The 21,046-nt window shown below is 41.5% G+C and overlaps 1 protein-coding gene across 4 annotated transcripts in view; it reads right to left on the bottom strand.

Annotated features, from left to right (window-relative positions):
• Nucleotides 1-21,046, bottom strand: part of Tmem64 (transmembrane protein 64) — a 46,399-nt gene that overhangs the window by 15,008 nt on the left and 10,345 nt on the right. Inside the window, exons 2-3 of one of the 4 annotated variants that reach the window (XM_017593699.3) lie at nt 16,999-17,154; nt 14,914-15,085 (exon numbers count right to left, since the gene is read on the bottom strand). In XM_017593699.3, coding sequence (XP_017449188.1) covers nt 14,914-15,085; nt 16,999-17,154 — 328 coding nt within the window. Of the gene's footprint in view, nt 1-11,527; nt 15,086-16,998; nt 17,155-21,046 lie in introns of those variants that run through there. The other 3 variants (NM_001399333.1, XM_063288438.1, XM_063288439.1) reach the window with 3 other exon arrangements.

The following is a 21,046-nucleotide window of genomic DNA, read 5'->3' as shown; positions in this document are numbered from 1 at the left end:
GGATCTCAGGCAGCTTGAGTCTTTTTGTTCCTTCCCAGCCTCTGTCTATTCTGATACAGGAAGTCCTTTACTCTTTCTTTTTAATTTTTTTTTCCAAAACTTTTCAGGAGTATGTTAACTACTTATTGTTTAGGTCTCAGACTTGAAACAAATGGATAACTGAAGTGCACTTGTTTCAAAGTGCATCCCTCAGTCCCTACCTGTTACAAAGTATGGCTGGCATACGCCACCCCTATCCTAAACTTCTCTTGCCCAGGGACCGACTGCCTTTCCCCAAGCTGCCCTTCCCTGTATAAGTCAGCCATTTTGATTACCTAGCTCTTTTGTCTGCCCTTTACTCTCCTGACTCTCCCCTCTCTTCTCCCCTTCTCCTCACAGGCTGGCTGATGGCCATGTTCGTTCTGGACCCTCTCAGAAGTCTCTACCTCAGGCCATGTGCTGTCTCCTATCTACAATAACCCTCCTCTGCCACCCTTAGGAGCAGTTGTGTGCTCCTCTGTTTTTCATTTCTTTATTTCACTCATCTGGTGCTGAAATCGGGAGTAAATGGGATCCCTCCCAAGGAATCCTACTGCTCTGAACCAAGCTAGGGATTTGACTCGCCTAGGGTCTGTACCGATCTTTCATCTCTGCCAGCTCCTGTCATCCATCAAATTTGACTGCAAATTCTAGAGCCTGCCTGCCTCAGCTACTTCTCCCCGCCATGTGCTCTCTAACTTTTCCTCTCCTTGTCTATGCCACATGTGTCTCTCCGGCACCTAGAGCCTTCCCTACCTTCCCAAGGAACCCACCGGACATTGGTCTTGAATGTCTTGGCTGTGGCCTACTACACCTGCCTGGGTATCTCTACCGAAGACACTGTCTGCCTTTCCCCTGCTGTCCTCTCTTTACTGGATGAGCGTCACCCCCAGCTGCCTGCAATGTCTACTATTACTACAAATGCCACACGGATATTATATAAATGCCGCACGGGTATTACTACAAGTGCCACATGGGTATTACTACAAGTGCCACACGGGTATTACTACAAGTACTAGGAAGCTCCTCTCACCACTTGGGCCCCGATCATGTGGGAAGGGGCACCTCTCCTCTGTGATACAGACATTTTTTTCCTCTAGAAAGTTTCCCACTCTTGTCTCAACACTGTATCCACCTCAGCTGCTTTCTCTTGCCTCCCCCAAGGAACTGTAGTTGGCACTATCTCTGAGCTCACGCCTCTGGCAGCAGTTTCTGCTCTCAGCTTCCTTCTATAGTCCTGTTGTGCCCCCTCTCCACTGCCCCCCTCCCCCCAAAAAAGCTGCCTGCTCTGTCTCCTCCTTATGGCCTCCTAGGCCATCCTGGGCAGAGCTCTCCTGTAGCTTCTCTTAAGTTTGAGCCTGTCTGGGTCGCTATGTACTCTCTCCCTTCCCTCCCCCTCCCCTCCCCCTCCCCCCTGTTCTCCCTCCCTCTTCTTCCTCTCCCCTCCCTCCCCTCCTCTCCTCTCCCCTCCTCAATAGCGATAGACTGGCAAGCTTGATTTTCAAATTCTCACATATGGTATCCACTTCTAACTCTGCACAAGCACACGGCCCCCAAATCTCTTCTATTTAAGCTTGTTCTGGTCTACATTTCTTCTTCTGTCCATTCTTAAAAACCTTTTATCTTTACGATTTCTCTGCACTCTACTCTGCAAAAAACAAAAAAAAAACAAAAACAAAAACAAAAAACAAAAAACAAAAAACAAAAAAACAAAAAACAAAAACAAAAACAAAAAAAACCAAATTCCTGTAAACTCTAACTCATGATTTCTTAGTTCATTCTCTCTCTCTCTCTCTCTCTCTCTCTCTCTCTCTCTCTCTCTCTCTCTCACACACACACACACACACACACACACACACACACACACACACACACAAAATTTGGCTTAACTTAAATAGCAAAAGGCTTAAAATTAAAAAAGAATCTATGCATGAGTAATCTTAATTTGCTACAATATATTATATATGTGATTCAGCTCTTGGTTAGAATATACTGCATCTGTAACTTGGATCCAACTCTTGTTTTAAGAAAAAAATAGATTTAGCAAAACAAATAAATCTACCAAAAAATTCCCCAAAACCCAAAAAGGTATTTTAAACAATAGCCTCATGACTGGCAGCCACCTCTTCTAAGGCTCAGAGTATATGCCATGTGACTTTACCCCATCTTAATAACTACATAGATAAAATAACCAAGGAGGCACCTATAAAATTCCTTAGTCCTACTGAGCTCTCCATTTATCATTGTATCTACATTCAGACTAAGGAAGCAATATTAAGCCTCCAAAATATCTGGGATTAGGATGGATTATATATGATGATAAATTCCTAAGGTTAGAAAGGTATACTCAGGTTAACAGAACCTCACTTAAACACAAATATATAACTACTTTTGTGCCTTTGCTAACTCCGTTCAACACTGGGGCTTTAAAAATTTTAGATAGACAAAAATGTACATTTGATAAATAAGGTTTATGCATGTCTAAGGTCTGCACACACTCACGGAAATGGCTAGGCTCTTTGTCTTTGCGCACTTTGTTAAGCTGGCCTTAAGGACTCCCCGACAACAACTGCCAGGCCTTTTCCCTGGTGTTCAACACCGGGTGGATGAATGAATGAAAAAAGAGAAATACAGAAATAGAACAGGAAGATGTGACTGCTCCTAGGCATAGTGGATGAGATTTAGAGAAGAGCAAAGCCAGAGACAGAGGCCTGTGGGAAGAGTCCAAAGTGAACATGATCCTGAGCTGGCCACTTAACGGGAAGGGGGAGGGTAAAGTGTAGACAAAAGGGCCAGGTAACCAAATGGCTGGACTGTATAGGGAAGGGCAGCCCAGCCTGGGCTGGAGAAGTTTAGGGTAGCAGATGGGGTATGGCAACCACACTTTGTAGCAAGTAGGGACTGAGGGATGCTGGGAGAACCTGAAGGCCAGGTCCACTTTGATATGTTAAATAGGCATGTCGGACATCTAACAGTTATTGCAGATGATTTTGGCATCATTCTTGCCGATTGTAAAGCAGGAAAAATGTGCTGTGGTACGTATTGTAAGACTGTAGGCTAGTTTGAAGGACTTGACATGACAAGATCACGGGTCAGCCGGTTTCTCAGTCCTGTGCTCACACGTTCCCTGGTGTAAGTTTGACCTGACATTGCTATAGCAAGCCCCATAGGAACAACAGTGGGGCATAACCCCTTTTCTTGAACCCCAAGGAGGAATATGAGAGAAAAAAATCATAAGGGGGAAGTGATTCTAATTTGATTAAGCCTGATGTTAACCTTGGCACTTTAAGTTGAAGTTAATTTGGGTCTCATTTATCATAGGTATCAGAGAAACTCAGTCTACTCCAGGGTTGCTATAAGTCACCTTGAGTCTAACTGGCCCTGGCACCCAACACCCAACAACAGAGACATAATTTCAAATCACTTGAGGTCAGACGTAAGTGATAATATTTGACCCATTTTTTTTTTTTTGTATTTTCCAAGCCTTGTGCCCTGCAGAACTGGTAATGAATCTGATAGTAAATGAGGGTGAGGTAGGGGCAGTGAGGAAGGAACTCCCACTCCACTGTCTGCGGTGACTTATGTGCTTTGCAGAAGTTACCATCATTTCACAACTTCTTGGAAAGAATGCAACCAAAATACACATGAAAATCCACACCAAGCGTCACCTCCCATCTACAGCTACAGGCTGAGGGTGAACAATTGGTAAAACGAAGCTTCCAAAACACCTTAACTTTCCTGTAGAATACAAGTAAGATGTGATAGGAAAACAGATTCCTTGGGAATTTGGGGAAGGGATCCCATTTTGGTTCTGGTTCTAGCAAATAAAATGCTCAAAAGATCCCAAGTCAGAGGCACTGAAGTAATTTCCTTCTTCTTCCCCTCTCCCTCCCTCTCATCTTTCTCCCCCTCTCCTCTTCTGCCCCCTGGAAATATATCGGGATCACAGTCATGGACAGAGCGTTACTACTGCTTCCTCAGCTCAAGTTTAACACTGGAGGACACTACGGGACGACCTATACATAACTGCAACTTAAGAAAATCCTTGCCACCATGACTGACAAATAATCTCCCCTTCCTCTCAGTTATTCCTTATAAATTCCCTGAATCTGTGCATATTTTGCTTCCTTTTTTGCAGTGAAAAATTCTATTTTGCCATGCGACAGACTTTGGCCCTATCTTAACTATATGCTCCAAAAATCATTTGTGTGTGTGTGTGTGTGTGTGTGTGTGTGTGTGTGTGTGTGTGTTATCTGATGACAACCTTAGGTGTTGTTTCTCAGGTGCCATTCACCTTTTTTTCTTTTAAATAAACAAAATTGTGGCAGGGTCTCACTCTAGTAGTCCTGACTGGCCTCAAAATTGCTATATAGATCAGGATGGCCTTGAATTTAAGAGATCTGCATGCCTGTGACTTTAATTCTGCACACTTGGATTAAAGATGTCTACCCACACACCTATGCAGTCTACCCTTTCTGGAGACACAACTTCTTGATCGACTAGAGATGACCAAGTAGGCTACAGCGAACCCAGAGACCCCTTTGTATTTAATCCATGGATTCTCTTTTGTATGTGTTCTGGGATCCAACTCCCCCACTTTACCAGGTGATCCAGGTCCCCTGGATCCAGGTCCCAAATTACTTTCCTGTATCTCAGAAAATTGAAACTACAAAGAGTGGGTTATGTGTCAAAGGTCTTTGTAATTACTCTATGTTTTATATGACCTGATATATTCAGACTTCTGCCTGAACCAAACTCTAGATTTAAGTGCAGGAGAATAATTTCACTAATTGAGGGTAACAGTCCTTGTTGTGGACAGCTTAGGGGGCCATGATCTCACTGATGCTCCAGATCTCCTGCTGTTGTGTATAAAGTGCGATGGGGCAAAGGCATACTCTGCCGCCCACTCATTCTGATTTTAAGTAAACAACTTTCTTTCTGCATGAGAGAAAGCTGAGCAGCACGCTGCTTTTAAACGTTTTCTAAAATTGATCCAACTTTGAAATAAATGTTTCTAAACTCATTTTTTAAGTGAAGACAAAATGTTCACATACTCTGATGGAGTTTATAATACGAGGTATATACACATACACAATGTATAATGATCAAGTCAGGATAATAAGCATTTCCATCTCCTCAGCTCACTTTTCTGTGCTGGGAACCACATAGTCTTCCAGTTAGGCTAAAGTCGATCATGGAATGGTGTAACCAAGTCCTACTGCTGTAGAACATGGAATCAGTTCCCCCTAGTATTTGAGAGCCCTTATCTAATTTCCTCCCACCCTTCTCCCTCCTCCAACCCACCCCCACCACGTCTTTAATTCTCACCACTGCTTATCTGGGTTACTCAACGTTTTAATTTCCAAAATATAGTGGAAATATGTGATATTTGTTCCCTTGTGTTTGCCTTATTTCACTTAACATAATAAACTTTACTGGACCATAAACATTTAGGAGAGAAAAATCTTTAGAATTGAATTTTGTAAGGGTGGTCTTGGATCTGCCTGTCCCTGGAACCTTTTGATATTCTTGTTTTAGAGATGAGAAGAAAAAAAAAACACTTAATAACCAGCCTACGATTAATTAAAGTTGGACTTATATTTATCACACAAATAACTCAATTACTCAATTCTAGAGTCATGTTTCTTTGCAAGAAGTTAATTTTAAGTCATTTTTTTGTTGCTTAAAAGAATTCTTGGGTGGTTTTTCAACTACTTTCTGCAGATGATCTTTGAAACATTAGTTAAAATTAAAAGAATAAAACACATGAACAACGACTCACTCCCTTTAGAATGAAATGGGCATCAGTGTACTGTGGACATAATCTGGTGTAACATGTTTGTAGTTAATTGGCAATGATCAGAAATAAGCTGTATTGTGGCAGAGTTTCCAGGCAAATGTTCCACTGATATATACTGTTATCTAAGCTGAGAGCATAACCCAATGAATTCATATAGTAACATAAATTGTACAGATAATTCCCCTCACTGCTTAAACAAATTTTAGTCACTCCCTCTGAACGGGTTTTTAATCAGCAGTAAACATCAAAATTGGCTGGTGGCCACATCTAGGTGCTAGAAAATAAGTCAAAGAGGGCCAGGCATGGCAAGCGCTTTGGTTCCCCAGATAACTTTAATATGAAAGAATTCTTGTCCTAACACTTATCTTCTCTCTATTCTCCAACTGTGCTTTCTCTTCTTGAATTCAGACTTTCAGAGGTTTACACTGACACAGTTCACAGATATTTTAGTTGAAAAGAAACAATGTCAGAGGGGAAAAAAGCCAGGCCTGAGAGCCTGAGAGTCCATGCCTGTAATCCTAGGTACTCAGGAGGCTGAAGCAGGGCTATCTCGAGTTTAAGGTTAAGGCTTGTCTGGGCAATTTAGTGAGACTCTTATTTCACAGACACAGAGAGACAGACAGAGAGAGAGAGAGAGAGAGAGAGAGAGAGAGAGAGAGAGAGAGAGAGATGGAAGGAGGGAGGGAGGGAAAAGGGAGAGAGGGAGGGAGGGAGGGAGGGAGGGAGAGAGAGAAAGAGAGAGAGAGAGAGAGAGAGAGAGAGAGAGAGAGAGAGAGAGAGAGAGAGAGAGAATTCCTAGTATGAGGTGCCATTCTCAGTACCACAGGGAGAAAAAAAACAAAACACAGAGAAAGGCAGTAAGCAGTGCAAACCCCTTGGAAAGGCAGTTCTCTCTTCTGGGGTTTTTGTTATTCCTTTGGTTGCTACACTTATTGTTATTGTCTGGAGCCATTTGTTGCTTCTCTGAAGCAGAGGGAAAAGGAGAGAGAGAGAGGAAAAAGTCTGCCTGCCAGGCAGAATCAAGGCAGGTCAGGGGCTGTTGGCAGATTTCCCACCCTGCTGAGGCATGGAATGATAAGAGGAGGTGTACTTAAGGCTCAAGATGAAGGCCTGAAGATTCTACTGACCTTGGTGGAAGGAATAGGGAGGTTTTTGGATGGGAACAAATGTCTTACGTGTATATTCTAGCAAACTGCTAGCTTGTGGCTTTGCTTCCCACAGTAGTCTAATATAAGAAGGCCATGGGGAGTACACTTGCTGCTGGTGTGGTCATGGCCCACAGCCCTCCCATTATCTGTCCCTTGCATTTTTTTTCTCTTTTCTACAATCAGCCTCACTCCCCTCTCGGAGGCCTGTTCGACTTTGTACTGGTCAGACCTGTACAAGTTATTGAGAGACTTACATTTGCCGAATTCGCTTCCTCACTGAAGTCACACGACACTCCATTAAGCTTCTCTGTGCTGTCCCCGAGATACCAACATCTGCCTAAAGGCTAAACTCATTGAACACATTTAAGTCCTTAATTGCATTTTTCCTTTCTGAAGTAGTCCTTTCTAGACCTTTCCGTCTTCCGATGGTGGTGGCTTTGCTTCTTGGGCTGCACTACCAGGTCATACACAGACCCTCTTCTCATGGTCACCATTATCCTCACTTGGCGAAAGAGCCCCAGTTGGTGTCAATCTGAGGCCAGTGGGAAAAATCCACCACAAACCTCTGAGCACAGAAAGACCCCTCCCTTCTAGGAGGAGCAGAGCTACTTTAGTTCCTGGAACCGCTACAAGCCAAACTGTTGAACAAATCCACCTGTGACTCCCCATCCGACCCTCTCGGAAAGTCCCAGAATGTCCACTGACCACAAGTCAGTTTGTTGTTCAAATTCTGCCATTATTGTCAGAAATCTGCCTCTGTCAAAGGTATATAACTCCCTATTAGAGTCGGCTTGTGATCATCTCTCTCTGAAGGGAGCAGACTGCAGCGCGTTGGATCAATAAAGCTCCTCTTCCTTTTGCACTGATTGCTGCCTCCCTGAGTCTCACTCAAGGGGTCGCAAAAGGGGTTCAGATCAGACATCACACTGGTACCAAATCTACACCTTCTAAGGCAGCACGTTCTGTTGATTCCCGAGCCTCTATCAGTGCCCACTCCCTCCTTGAGTTTCAGATCTACGCAACTACTTAGCCTATATTCCTTGATCACCGCACCCCCAGGCTGCATCGAACATTTGCCAAATTTATTGTGCACATTGGCTTCCTGTATTTACCGTCATGTTTGATTTCTGGCCATTACTTCATCCCTGATTACTTTCACACTAGTGGTTTGGGCATTCTTCATTTTCCCTAAACTACTCAGTTCAAAGTTTTGACAGTTGCTACTTCAGCACTTTTTTACCCATAAATATGAAACCTGTGCTTCTTATAGATGGATCCAGTTGTACCTTTACAACGCAAGCATCTTACGAAGTGCTCCAGTGCTGGCTTAATACTTTGCTTCCTGCCCTTCACGTTCTTGCTGCTCTTAAATATTCATACTGTCTTATGTTTTGAATTCTCATCTTTTCCCTCCTTCCTTAAGAATCTGGATTTACTCTCAGACTTCATTAAATTACTGGTGACTGTATACCTTTCACTCTGCTCCATGCCCTGCAATCCTCACGATGTCTGATTCTGCTCTCTTGTTTCTGCTTGGCCTTCCTCTCTGCCCAGGCAACACTGTGACTGTGTTCACTCTCCAACTTCCTCACAAATGAGTCCCCCTATTTCCCTTACCTGTGTAACCCCAGGCCAAGCACATATCTAGCCAGTTTCCTCTTTTTACTGAAAAACCAGTGACCAGCTGAATGCAAACTCAGGGGATTTAAATTTTCTTTCCCTCACTCACGGAGCTATACTGATATGATACGAAGTGTAGGCTGGCGTCATCAAGGATGTAATCGACTCTGAAGCCCCTGTGCAATGTGTATGACTTAAAAGCAAGAACTGAAGCAAGTCTTCGAGATGCACTAGCTTAAGTAACTGAAAGCTGCTAGTGGAAGCAGCAGTTAGCTGGGGAAAAAAGAATGACCTGGAAACTCATCCAGCTACATGAACAAAAACTATGTCCCTTCCCCTCTCCAACCTTCATAGTTTTGTCTTTTCAACTAAGGGTTCCCATCTGCAGCGTACAAAACCAGTAACAGACACTCGCACCTCTCCCAGCCTGGCGACTTCTCCAAGCCCACCTTTCCTTAGTCACACATTCTGTCCGAACGGGCTTTTATGTTGATCTTGCATGCCATGTGGACCATGCAGGGTTTGTTTTATATATTGTCCTTGAAACCTCCTGGAGCCATGGAGTTTTAACTCTCTCCGCTCTTGCTTATAAATGGCAGGTTCATCTTAGTCTTCCCCATCCACACACCAGAAGGGTCTCTCAGCTCTAAAGAACTAGGTATTGGGTAGTGACAGCTTACTGTGCACTCCCCACACAGGCCTTTTTAACTTTCCCCAAAACCCAGGAGGCAGACTGTTACCTCCCAGGCAATGAGACAGAACAGAAATGTTGTTACTTCTTAACTTCCCAAGGACTTGCATCCAGCTAAGGGTGGTGATCCTGGGACGTAGATCAGGCAGCTGACCTTAAGAAGGTACTTTCTTCAATAAGGACCTTAAGAATGTGCACTCTTCCATTAACAGGCACTTGTTAACTCAATGATAACTTCTGCCACACCATTTTATTTTCAGGTTTGCCTCTTCTTCCCTTTCCTTTTCAACGTTGTCTTTACTTCTTCATTCCATCCCGGGAATGACACCCATCCTTTCCCTCCGCTCCCACCTAAGGAAGCCATATTAAAGTAGCAAGTTCCCTTTAGCAGTTTCTCATCCACATTTCATCCTACACAGGCAGATGCGGATGTAGCTGTCACACAGACATATACAGAGCCACAGAGCTTTGGGGGTCAGATGCATTCTTTGTTCTTACAGTTGCTACGTCTTGCCTCTCTGACAAGAAACTTTCTGGAACGCTCTAGTCTGTCAGAATCAGCTAGCTCATCCTATCTAAGGGCTGCTAAATCTCTTATGATGGCTGTGTCGCTCCCCTAAGTGCCTGCTCACTGCTTGCAAGTGCCAGGAGAACAAAGATACGATTGATAGACCTCCAGAGGAGAAGTGGGAAGCCAGTCCACCGCGAGGGCCTTAGAAGAAACTTCTGGGCGTCTGCTCTTGCAGAATTTTCTCCTCCTTACCTAGCAGGGAACTCGAAAGCCCAACAGCCACTTTGCAACACACAAAGCTCCATCCGCACCCAGCAGCCCAGGGCAGTGCAGGAGAAAAGATGGTTCAGAGTTACTGCTCCTAAGCCACGCCCACGCAGAGGATAGCCACTCTCTGAGAGCCCACAGAAACACTGGCTCCACAGAAAGCTGTGCAGCTGCCTGTTCACGGCAGAATCACAGCGTTGCAGAAAAACAAGACAATTGACTTGAACTCAAAGTAGTAAATCGAAATTTTAACTGGCAAACTATCTAGTACTCTATGTTCCTAGCCAAGGTAAGCTTTGAACAAGATTACAAGAGATATACACTAGTCCACGCTCCAAACATTCATGTGGGCCACAAAACTTTATGCATGTTAAAAATACTTAAAAGTGTTCTATTCTGCATTCCTACTCTATAAGAATTTCAAATTATTTTCTTGATTTACATGCAGCATATTTTTCCTATTCAACTCTTCTGCAATATTTTGTGATTTTTTTTTTTTTTAAGTTTCCTATTTAGGAATTCTGAGTCATTTTAAAGCAGTAGTATTAACTGGTTCTTACTAAATCTGGATAACCATTTTTATTCAAACTTTAAAGGGTGATTCAATATAAATTTATCATACGTACAGACCTTGTTTAACACTACAATACACATGCTATGCTAAGATGCTCAATATTTAGCTTAACCCTACTGGTATACATTTTCCCATGCCTAGGAGTGCTAAGATGGATTCTAGTATCAACCAGGGGAGGGGCCGCAGCCTGATGATGCATGACCTTGGATGGCAAGCCACCAGCAATGCCAGCGTGCTTCTCTGATGTGGGTATTAATGCCACACCCAGTCTTAAGCCTCTGAAATGACTCCCTTGTGGCTTCTTTATTTTTATTTGTGTGGGAGTGGGGCAAGATCACATCGTGTAACTCAGGCTGTCCTTGAACTTATAATCCTCTTGCCTCAGCCTCCAGGAGTGCTGGCATTGTAAGCATGCATCATCACACTTGGCTTCCCTTGTGGACCCTTTATTTTGTGTTCTAGCATGCAGCTTTGACAGCGAAAGATGAAAACCAGCATTGGATCGGGTAAGAAGCAACATAGGTAAGTATCTTTCTGGATGCTAAGAAGAATCATTTGTGATAGCTGTATTATAATGTGCTTTCAAGGCAACCGTCAGAGAAACTAGGTACAAGTCAACCGAAAAGTAAACTGGGAAAAGTTTTTGATTGTATGAAAAAGCATCAAACAACTAATGGCTGTTTAACAGATGCCCTTTTATGATACAGGAGCTGAGGAGCAAATGCTAACATGGGAACCAGAATCACCTGTCCACAGCCTCGCTTCTGCAATCCTGACATGAGATCACGGGAGCGAGCTCACCATCAACAGTGAGCGTGATCCATCAACCCTTCCCCGTGTTCCCTCCCATGAACACATCTTTACAACCATGGGAAAGAAAGAGAAGAGAGAAGAAAAATAAAATATTTCCTTTTATTTTCTTAGGCACACGAGTGATTTGGGATACCAACTTTCAAGACATTGTAACTGTTTTGCTGTTAGAATCTGCTACTGTAGATCCCAGTCACCTTTGAGAACAGTCTGTAGCAATCACTGTGCAGTTCAGATGTACCAGGTCGCAAAGTCAACAGTGTCTGTTCAATTTGTGAGTTTATTTGAACTCCTGAGTTTTAAATGTCCTAAGAAAGTAACTCCTCACCCCGTTTAAATGGCTTTTCAGCCTAAAGCAATGAACTTTAAAAATATATATCCTAAATACCTTATTATAAGAGAAACCAGAAACATCTGAGGATCCAGACAATAACTATTACCTGGACCATTCCAAGCCTGGGAGTAGCCTTCAGCGGCAACACTATCTCAGCTCCAAGGCCATCAACCCAGTTACAGCTGTTGTCTGGTTTCCCAATAAACTTTTTTCTCTTCGATGCTCCTTTCCTGTAAATGGCATCCATCTGCCACACAGGAAGGATCTATTGTACCAATGTGGCACAGACTAGCAGCTTTCAAGAACTGGAAAGTTCAGTCTCACGGACATCAAATTTAAGTCACAGTAACTTCCCCAGTAAGAGTCCAAATCACCACCACGGGTTAACAGGTCTGGTGCTGGGGACGTGCGTGTGTCTCAACCGTTTAGTTTGTTTACAGTGAGGGCAAATAAACAATGGATTCAATAGTTTTCCGAGAGGAAATTGCATGAGCGTTGGGGAAAGCCACCGTGGAACATTAGCAGCCAGTTACAGTGCATCAAGGGTGAGTATGGCTGACTCTGAATATAAACTGAGAGTGAACATTCTGGCAACAGTGACTCGATAGCATGATTTTCACCAAGAGTACAGATTTCCATTTTTCACAGATCAGATGATGAAATAAAAGTGACATTAAAGCACAGTAAATATAAACATGGTTTTAAAAAGAGGTAATACAACTTTGTCCAAGAGGCAATCTTAGGGAAGACAGAACACAGCGTTAACCAGAGTGAAAACTAGGTGGACTCTAAAGGAACATAAAGCAACATCAGACTGTAGTTTACCAATGTAAGGACACCACGTTTCACTTCCATGAACAAGCACTGCCTAAACACTGCTGGAGGCAACGTGTGCCCAGAGCACTGCCTGGCAACTCCTGCTGTGTAAGCTCAAGGTACAGGGTTAGAGCCAGTGACCATGACAGGGCTATGTTGTACAGATTACAGTGAGTATAAATATAACTCAGCCACCAGCCACCGGACGCACCGATCAAATAACTTGGCAATCATGAAGGGCTGTTTACTGGTACCTTGGAAATGCTAAAGGAGGGAAAAGCACAGCTACATTAGAACTTTAGAAATTGTCAATCCATACTACTATAAAAGTTGATGATTTATTATATAAAATTATGATTGGCAGAATACAGAAAATTATTTCTTTTCTCTTCACATATGTAATACAATTACCAGGGAAAGTGTTAACATTTGGAAGAAGTTATTACAAATTACCAAAAGGTACTCATTTGGTGAAGTCGTTCAAGTTACAAATGCTAAGTAAATATAATGCACTTCAAAATACACCAACTGTAAAACAAGCATGAAAACCGTGATCTTAAATAGTCCTTAACAAAAAGCAGCTGATAAGAAACACAAGAAAAAGTTTGCAAAGTCAGACTAAAAACAAGAACAAATCAAATATTTCCTTTATTGGGATGGTTAAACTAAATAAAACTAAACAGGCAGTGAGGACTCAAAGTATACATAGTTGTTTCTCTACTGATAACAAAGGTCTGGAGGCCAGGCATGCGCTGTAGACCAGGTGCCTTTGTCATAGTTACTCTGGTCTTCTACTGCTACTCAGAGGCGAAGGAATTTACGTATCAGGGAGGGAAGGAAAACAACCTGAACTGGGCAAAAACCTTGTATGTGAACACAATCAAAGTCATCTCTGGTGTTAAGCTAGAAAAATCTGCTTGCACAGGATTACTCTATGTCAGCAGCTACCAGGGCAATGGTTTTACCGCCAGGAAAAGGCAGCGGAGAGACTTCTGACAGGTTGGAACAGTCATAGAAAAGCCAAGTACTTAACAGAAAACGTTACCGTATTACTACAGTCTCATTTGTAACCAACAAAATCAACTATTCATTAAGTTTGCAATTAACTACTTCAAAAGTAAAGCTGATCAATGAGTGTTCGCTGTGTGAATCATGTCAGATTACTGTATGCTAAGTCCTATGTGCTGTTAGCAAACACACATGCTCCGAGAAAAAGAACCAAGACGATTTCACATTTCAGAATTCCTGAGTCTCATCAGGGAAAAGGAATTATCAAAGCCCCAAACAAAACAGCAATAATACAGCAGATAGCACAAACATGGGCTTTTATTAATGTTTGTTTATAGTTTTAAAGCTGAAAACTATAGAGACATATATATTATAAGTACTTTACTGAAACTATAAACGTGATTTTAAAGCTTGTTTCTTTTTAACAAGGCGTTTTGACTAAACAAGGCCACCTGAATGACAACGTCAGAAATGGTAAGCCCACCGTTTTATAGGAATAATATGTTAATTTCAAAGCCTAATTATTAATATAAAAGGGAGAAATGGTTTGGTAAGAGTGCTTTCGGACAGCCCTTGGATGAGGCCTAAAGGGTGAAAACAGGATAATCAAATAAGAATGCAGGCTCGACTTGTGAGTCGCCTGCTAAATAATGTCCCTTTCACTTTGCATATTACACAGTGAAAATAAAAGGGGTCTTAAGAGCACTTCAGTCCCACAATGTAGGATTTACGCTTGTACGCAAAGTTGTAAATGGCCCACAGTGACATAATGCTGACATACATTCGACCAAAGTACATCTATTCTCTTACAAGCAAGAAAAGTAAAGCGAAGTTTTCCTGCTTGAAACAAACAAGTGAACAATAAACAAAACAGTTTACCCTTCTGGACAGAATGCCAAAGCAAAGAACATCCAACAGTGAGCCACTGAGAACTGTACATTTTTACTCATCTTTAAAGACAGATGCACACAACTATTCATGGGCTTTATAAATAAAGATACTAAACAGAAAAAAAAATTTGGGTTATTTCTCTGTTCATAAGTCCCAGCAATAAAATAATTCAAAAACACTAAAGTGCACACCTATAGGCCATTACAGGTATGACAAGGGGCAGCCAAAGCTGCATCTACATTTACAGACCCAGAAAATGATTCTTGCTTTTAGAAAATTGTGCAATTTAAAAACTAGTCAGTTTTGCTTGTGCCATAATACAACGGCACTTGTCTCTGCCATTAGGTAAGTGACTGCTAGGCCCGGACAGCAGAGTAGGCGCTCGACAATCACAGTTTGTAAGAGTCATACAACATTGATTCCACCTCCAGAAAACGTGAGGGTCCTCTTGTTGTAGAAGGAAGAGCCACTGGGATTCGGTTGACTGCCTTTAACCAGAGAGGTTTTCAGTTCCATCTCACAAGCGACGATAGCTGCATTCAATTCCACTTGAGCGCGATGAACTACATAAAACATGAGGCCTATGCTGATAACAATCTGTGAATAGAAAGAAGACCAGTTACCAATATCATACAAAGCCAGAGGAAGTGATTCAATGATGTGTAGTAAAAGGCTTCATGTGGATATTTCTTAAAAGTGAAAGGTAGGAAGTCACACAGCTATTTTTAAGAGTTATTTGCTGTTAACTGAGCAACCGCTGTTCAATAAAATGGTAAGCTGGGCATTAGGAAAGTGGAATTCTAAATTCTGTAACTATTTTATTTCTCCTGAAAGAAATATATTTACTTTCTAAATATCATTTACTTTCTAAAAACTCAAGGTTTGATATTTTTCAATAGACTCTAACGCAATGTAAAGAAATAAAGACAGAGTTAGGAGAATGTGTGCTACAGGCTATGTGAGTAAGGCTATGCTAAATCTGTGTAACACACTGAATTTATTTGTGGTACCTACTAGACCCAGAGCTATGGGAAGAACTTCGTTTTTTGTATGGGTAGGAGACACACGCTTTGCACTGACTTTCTCCAGCACATACCAACTGTCTTCCTTAGTCTCAGAAGTGTAATAAAAAAAGAGAGAGGAACAAACAGGATGTATGAGAAACACTTCTCAGGTTTCTCTATCTAAATGAATGGAGGTCAGAGGAACAGCTTCCTACAGAACACAAGCTTCTCTCCCGCCATTTGCTGAGGAGCAGGCACAATATTCAGAACAGATTTCGTAGGTAGAATGCGGAGTTTCCCACAGAGAAGCTTCTGGTACTAAGAAGAAAGAGGTGGTCTACTGAGGACACAGGTGGTCAGGACACACCAGCCTGTGCGGACAAGTGAGACAGCTTCATTTATTTCAAGCCAAAGTAGAGGAGGAAGATGACCACCGACCACTGGAGCTTGGAAAGAGCTTCGAACGAGGAGAGAAAGCCTGTATCAAGGAACTCCAGTGTTTCCCACCGACTCTGTGGTAAGTTTGACCTGGAAATCTTACAGAACAGATGAAACTTGGATATATGTTGCCTTCAGGAATCTCCCTCTCTCCTCCATTTTAATTAAGTCCTGCATTAAATCCTTTCTGAAACCACGTGAGCTGCACCTAACATCAACAGACCAAACCAAGCATTGTTTCCATTTTTTTCTACAAACGCCTGAGCCAAGAATTATGAGATTTCCTTCCTGTAGTGTATGTCAAGCTTAAATATGCCCATTCAAACAAAAGAAGGGGTTAACAGGCTGTCCCAGAAACCAGATGATTCTAGTTTTAGGAAGCACTAACAGTTACAGTTAAATAATTTACAAAGATGGCATGAAAGTATAGTTTCAGTAAAGAAGACACGGTAAGCAATTAAGGAATTCACTCAAACTATTTCTATAAAGATATTTCGGACAGGTTTCTAATATCTATGAAAGAGAAAATGATACATACTTAATCTATCTTTAAAAATCCCTTCAGAATGCATTATATGTCAGAATCTTTGTTGTACTTTGAAATGAACACAGACAGGGAATTATCCATAATATACTGTACAATACATACAAAATTTAACATTATGTATGTGATTAGCATGCTTATCCACAAAAAGCAAGCAAAACAAAAATTCTAAACCTAGATAAAAACCAATTCCTTGAACCGATTACAAATTTTTTGACAACAAAGCTTTCATACAAAGTCAAGGTACAGCATTTGACTTGTAATGATTTTAAAAACAAGCCACATAAAAGAATCTTACTTTTATGATAATTTTCTTATGATTTTACAGGGGATATTCAATGCATCTGACCACATCCATGCATTTCCAGGAGTCCACACAATTGAAACTGTCATCCAAATATGAAGTAGAATTGAAACGACTATCTAAAGTGCAACAATTCTTCAACTGTGGTCAAGGAAAGTTTAGGATTAAATTAGCGAAACAAAGAAGAGTACAGACAACTCTTGGCCTTGCACTCACTCACCTGTAAACAAAAGACAAAATATCCACTAACACTTTGTTCTGCAATGACATCTTCCATCGTCCGTAGTGTGGTTCCCAAGTAAGAATTCAGAAGCTGGGTCGGAAGCAGTCCAACTGAAGACGCCATCAGATAGTTGGGTAAGGAAAGATCAGTAATCTAGAAAGTAGATTAAAGGTAACGATTTGTTATCAAGTACAAAGTCACATGTTTCTATAAACCTTGTCACTGCTGTTATTTTAGAGTAGAGAGCTAAAATATGGATGAAGCACCCAAACTTATGAACAATTATCAAGGGAATTCTTGCAAACTATAGACTTAGAAGGAAATTTAAACAAGAATTTACCATTCTACTCTACTACTATTGAAAAGAATATTTAGCAACTAATTTTTCTTACCTATAAGCAAAATCCACATAGATCAGTATGTAAAAACTTGAACAAGTCTCTCACATCTTATTAACTGAGCATCAACACTCTTAAGTGGCAATGGGCTTATTCTACTCTGAAGCCAAGGAAGCCTGGAATGGTAGACTGCAGAGTTGAGAGCCCAAGGAATTACTGTCTCCATCATTCTCAGTGCAGAAATATCAACACTGCCTATTTCTTGGTGTCTTCTGTTGATATTTTTTCTTGTTATTAAAAAGAATGTACAAGGTCACAATGAACATATTTGTATATTAACATATGAAAGTCAAGAACCTGGGCAATCTTTTCCTAAAATACAGGCTACTTCCTGCTTACTTCTTAGCAAACAGACTCTAGCAGACCAAATGAGAAATCACTTCTAAGATTAGGCCATGAAGGTCTTCCATCTGCCCCTGAAGCAGGCTACCTGCAGTAGCTCCAGGGAGAGTTGGGTGGACAGGACCTGATCTCAGCAGCCAAAAGATAGGAAAGGCCTGGAGCCTCCCAACAGCCACAAGAGTGAGCCTGGAAGGGGCCTCTCTGCCAATCAAGTTCAAGATGGCTGGAGGCCTGGCCCACATCTAACTGAGGATCAATGAATAAATTACGAGCTCCCAACTGCACAGAGATTCCTGGCCCACAGACAACACTACTAGGTTGTAGAGATCTGTTAAACAACAATATGCATCTCAGTTATTTTAGGATAGATCGCTAGGAAAGCAACTACTGAAACAGCAAACTTTTACACTATATTCCGAATCAGTCATAGACATTTGTACACTGCCAATAGTGCATGTGTCTGTCACGCTTATTAAGTAGTAAATGTTAATCTTTTGTAGCTTGATAAAGTTAAAATTATACCTTCCCATGGTACCATTTGTACTTTTTCATTTATATTGACACTTTTTTTGACAATTTTTAATTTTCATATATGACTTTGTTTGCTCATAGTGGCCTTATGTTCTCAGAATGTTATTCTTTTCTTATTCCTAAGTGCTCTTTACATATAAGGACACGTGTTGATCTATTACAGTTATCATACATTTTGTACGGTACTGTCCCTACACCCTAAAGTTTGAGACATGGTCTTACTATGTTGTCTAGATGTGCCTCAAATGCCTGGGTTCCTTGGCACCACAGTTCCTGGTATGAACTATAAGATCAACAGTTCATCTTATAGAAACACATAACTATAATCAAATGTAAGAGACCTATCGCTTTTACCTCCCTGAAGTCTTTTTTTTCAGTTCTCTTAATGTTTTAATTATTTTTTCCTGCTTAGTTTGCCTTTTTAATACTCACCATTATGTAATTCCAGAATTAATTCATTTTAAAAGTAATGGCATGGATTTGTTCCTTTCCTTCCCAGGAGCTAATTTCGCTAGCATTGCACAATGGATAATCAATAGTTTCTTTATTTGCTTGTGGTTTCAGTATGAATTTCCCATCTCCTCCAAACCAGATTCATTATTGTTAAGAATTACATCTATTCTCACTACTTTTTCTTACAGATCATCTTGCTACTCAAAAAACTAAATTAAATTTTATAATTAATCTAGTTAGAGACGAAAAATCTGTGTTGAGAATCCTTATCCAGAATTGTTTGAATAATTACTCAAAAAACTTTATAAATCTTTTACTGAAACTTATCCATATGTGATGCATTTGTCAGTTGAAGTCTAGCCATCTTCTATACTGTGGACGTGACTTCCCCACACCCCCGTTTAGTTATTCTCGGTATTTAAGAATATCACTCATTGTAGAATTAATCTAGTCACAAATGAACAGGAGATGTAGCATTGTAGGGTTGGAAAGAATATTGCAGCAACAAGTTGCTAATTCATTTATCACTGAGCTGTAACTTTCCATTCAAGATGCCCTGACATTAGCTGAAAGAGACACAGAACAAGATTCTTCGAAGAATCAAGTGGTCAAGCACTCCACTACGTCAGACACAGAAAGGGAGCCTTGAGAAAGACAAGTGCAGAACACTAAGAGTAGAGAGAAATCAAAATTAGTTCTGGGAGCCTAGGCCAGGGGGCAGCTTTGTAGAAAAGGAGGTGTTGAGAACATACACAGAGGCCTAAGCACGGGTTTAGCAGGCATGGATGGGTGCAATGAGGAAGGCAGGTGTTCTGGGAAAAGGATCAAGAGAGACAAGGTGGGAGGTAGTAATGAAGTTGGCAGGACATCCTGGATTGTCCAGACACATGCAAGGGAATCTTGAACACTAAAGCCAGCAAAAGTAACCGAGATGAAACCTGGAGCAGATTGGTAAAGAGGACCAAGCCACTCAAATGAAAAAAACCAGGGCTTTTGCTCATAGAAGCAGAGGGTCTTCTTTAGAAAACAAAACTAAAAAAAAAAAAGTGTTAAATGTATATAATGGCAAAATAAGGCAAAAATGAGTGATAAAAATCTTGTGACACAGAACACATGAAACTCAAGAAGGATGACCAAAATGTGAATGCTTCATTCCTTCTTTAAAAGGGGAACAAGAATACCCTTGTCAGGGAATAGAGAGGCAAAGATTAAAACAGACACAGAAGGAACACCCATTCAGAGCCTGCCCCACATGTGGCCCATACATATACAGCCACCAAACTAGGTAAGATGGATGAAGCAAAGAAGTGCAGGCAGACAGGAGCCGGATGTAGATCTCTCCTGAGAGACACAGCCAGAATACAGCAAATACATAGGCGAATGCCAGCAGCAAACCACTGAACTGAGAACAGGACCCCCGTTGAAGGAATCTTAGAAAGGACTGAAAGAGCTTGAAGGGGCCTGAGACCCCATATGAACAACAATGCCAAGCAACCAGAGCTTCCAGGGACTAAGCCACTACCTAAAGACTATACATGGACTGATCCTGGGCTCCAACCTCATAGGTAGCAATGAAAGGCCTAGTAAGAGCACCAGTGGAAGGGGAAGCCCTTGGTCCTGTCAAGACTGAACCCCCAGTGAATGTGATTGTTGGCGTGACTGTTGGGGGGAGAGGGTGGTAATGGGGGGAGGATGGGGAGGGGAACACCCATAGAGAAGGGGAGGGGGAGGGGTTAGGGGGATGTTGGCCAGGAAACCAGGAAGGGGAATAACAATTGAAATGTAAATAAGAAATACTCAAGTTAATAAAGATGGAAAAAAAAAATCCTGTGACAGAGTTAACATGAAATTTATCAAAATTATATTTAAATATTAGGAGGCTGGAGAGGAAGCCAGAAGTTGGGAGTGATTGCTGCTCTCCTAAGAGACCAAATCTTGGTTCCCACATTGCAGTAGCTCCCCAAAGCCTGTAATTTCAGTTTCTGGAAATCTGATGCTCATTTCTGGCCTCCACGAGTACCCACATACACACTTAGCATAGACAGACAGACAGATACACACACACACCAATTTTTATTTGTGTGTGTGTGTGTGTGTGTGTGTGTGTGTGTGTGTGTGTGTGTGTGTACAAACAGCTCAGTGGTTTAGAGAATGTACTGATCTTGCAGAGGACCCATATTTAGTTCCCATCACCCACATTGGGCAGCTTGGGGATCCAAAGCCCTTTCTGGTCTTCTACAGGCACCTGGCACTCATGTATAAATACCAGCACATACAGACATGCACACATAATTTAAAAGATAAATCTTTAAAAGCACTGC

The sequence above is a fragment of the Rattus norvegicus genome, chromosome 5 (assembly GCF_036323735.1).
Source record: "Rattus norvegicus strain BN/NHsdMcwi chromosome 5, GRCr8, whole genome shotgun sequence".
Taxonomy (NCBI): Eukaryota; Metazoa; Chordata; class Mammalia; order Rodentia; family Muridae; genus Rattus; species Rattus norvegicus.
This window is presented reverse-complemented; position numbering and strand designations above follow the sequence as displayed.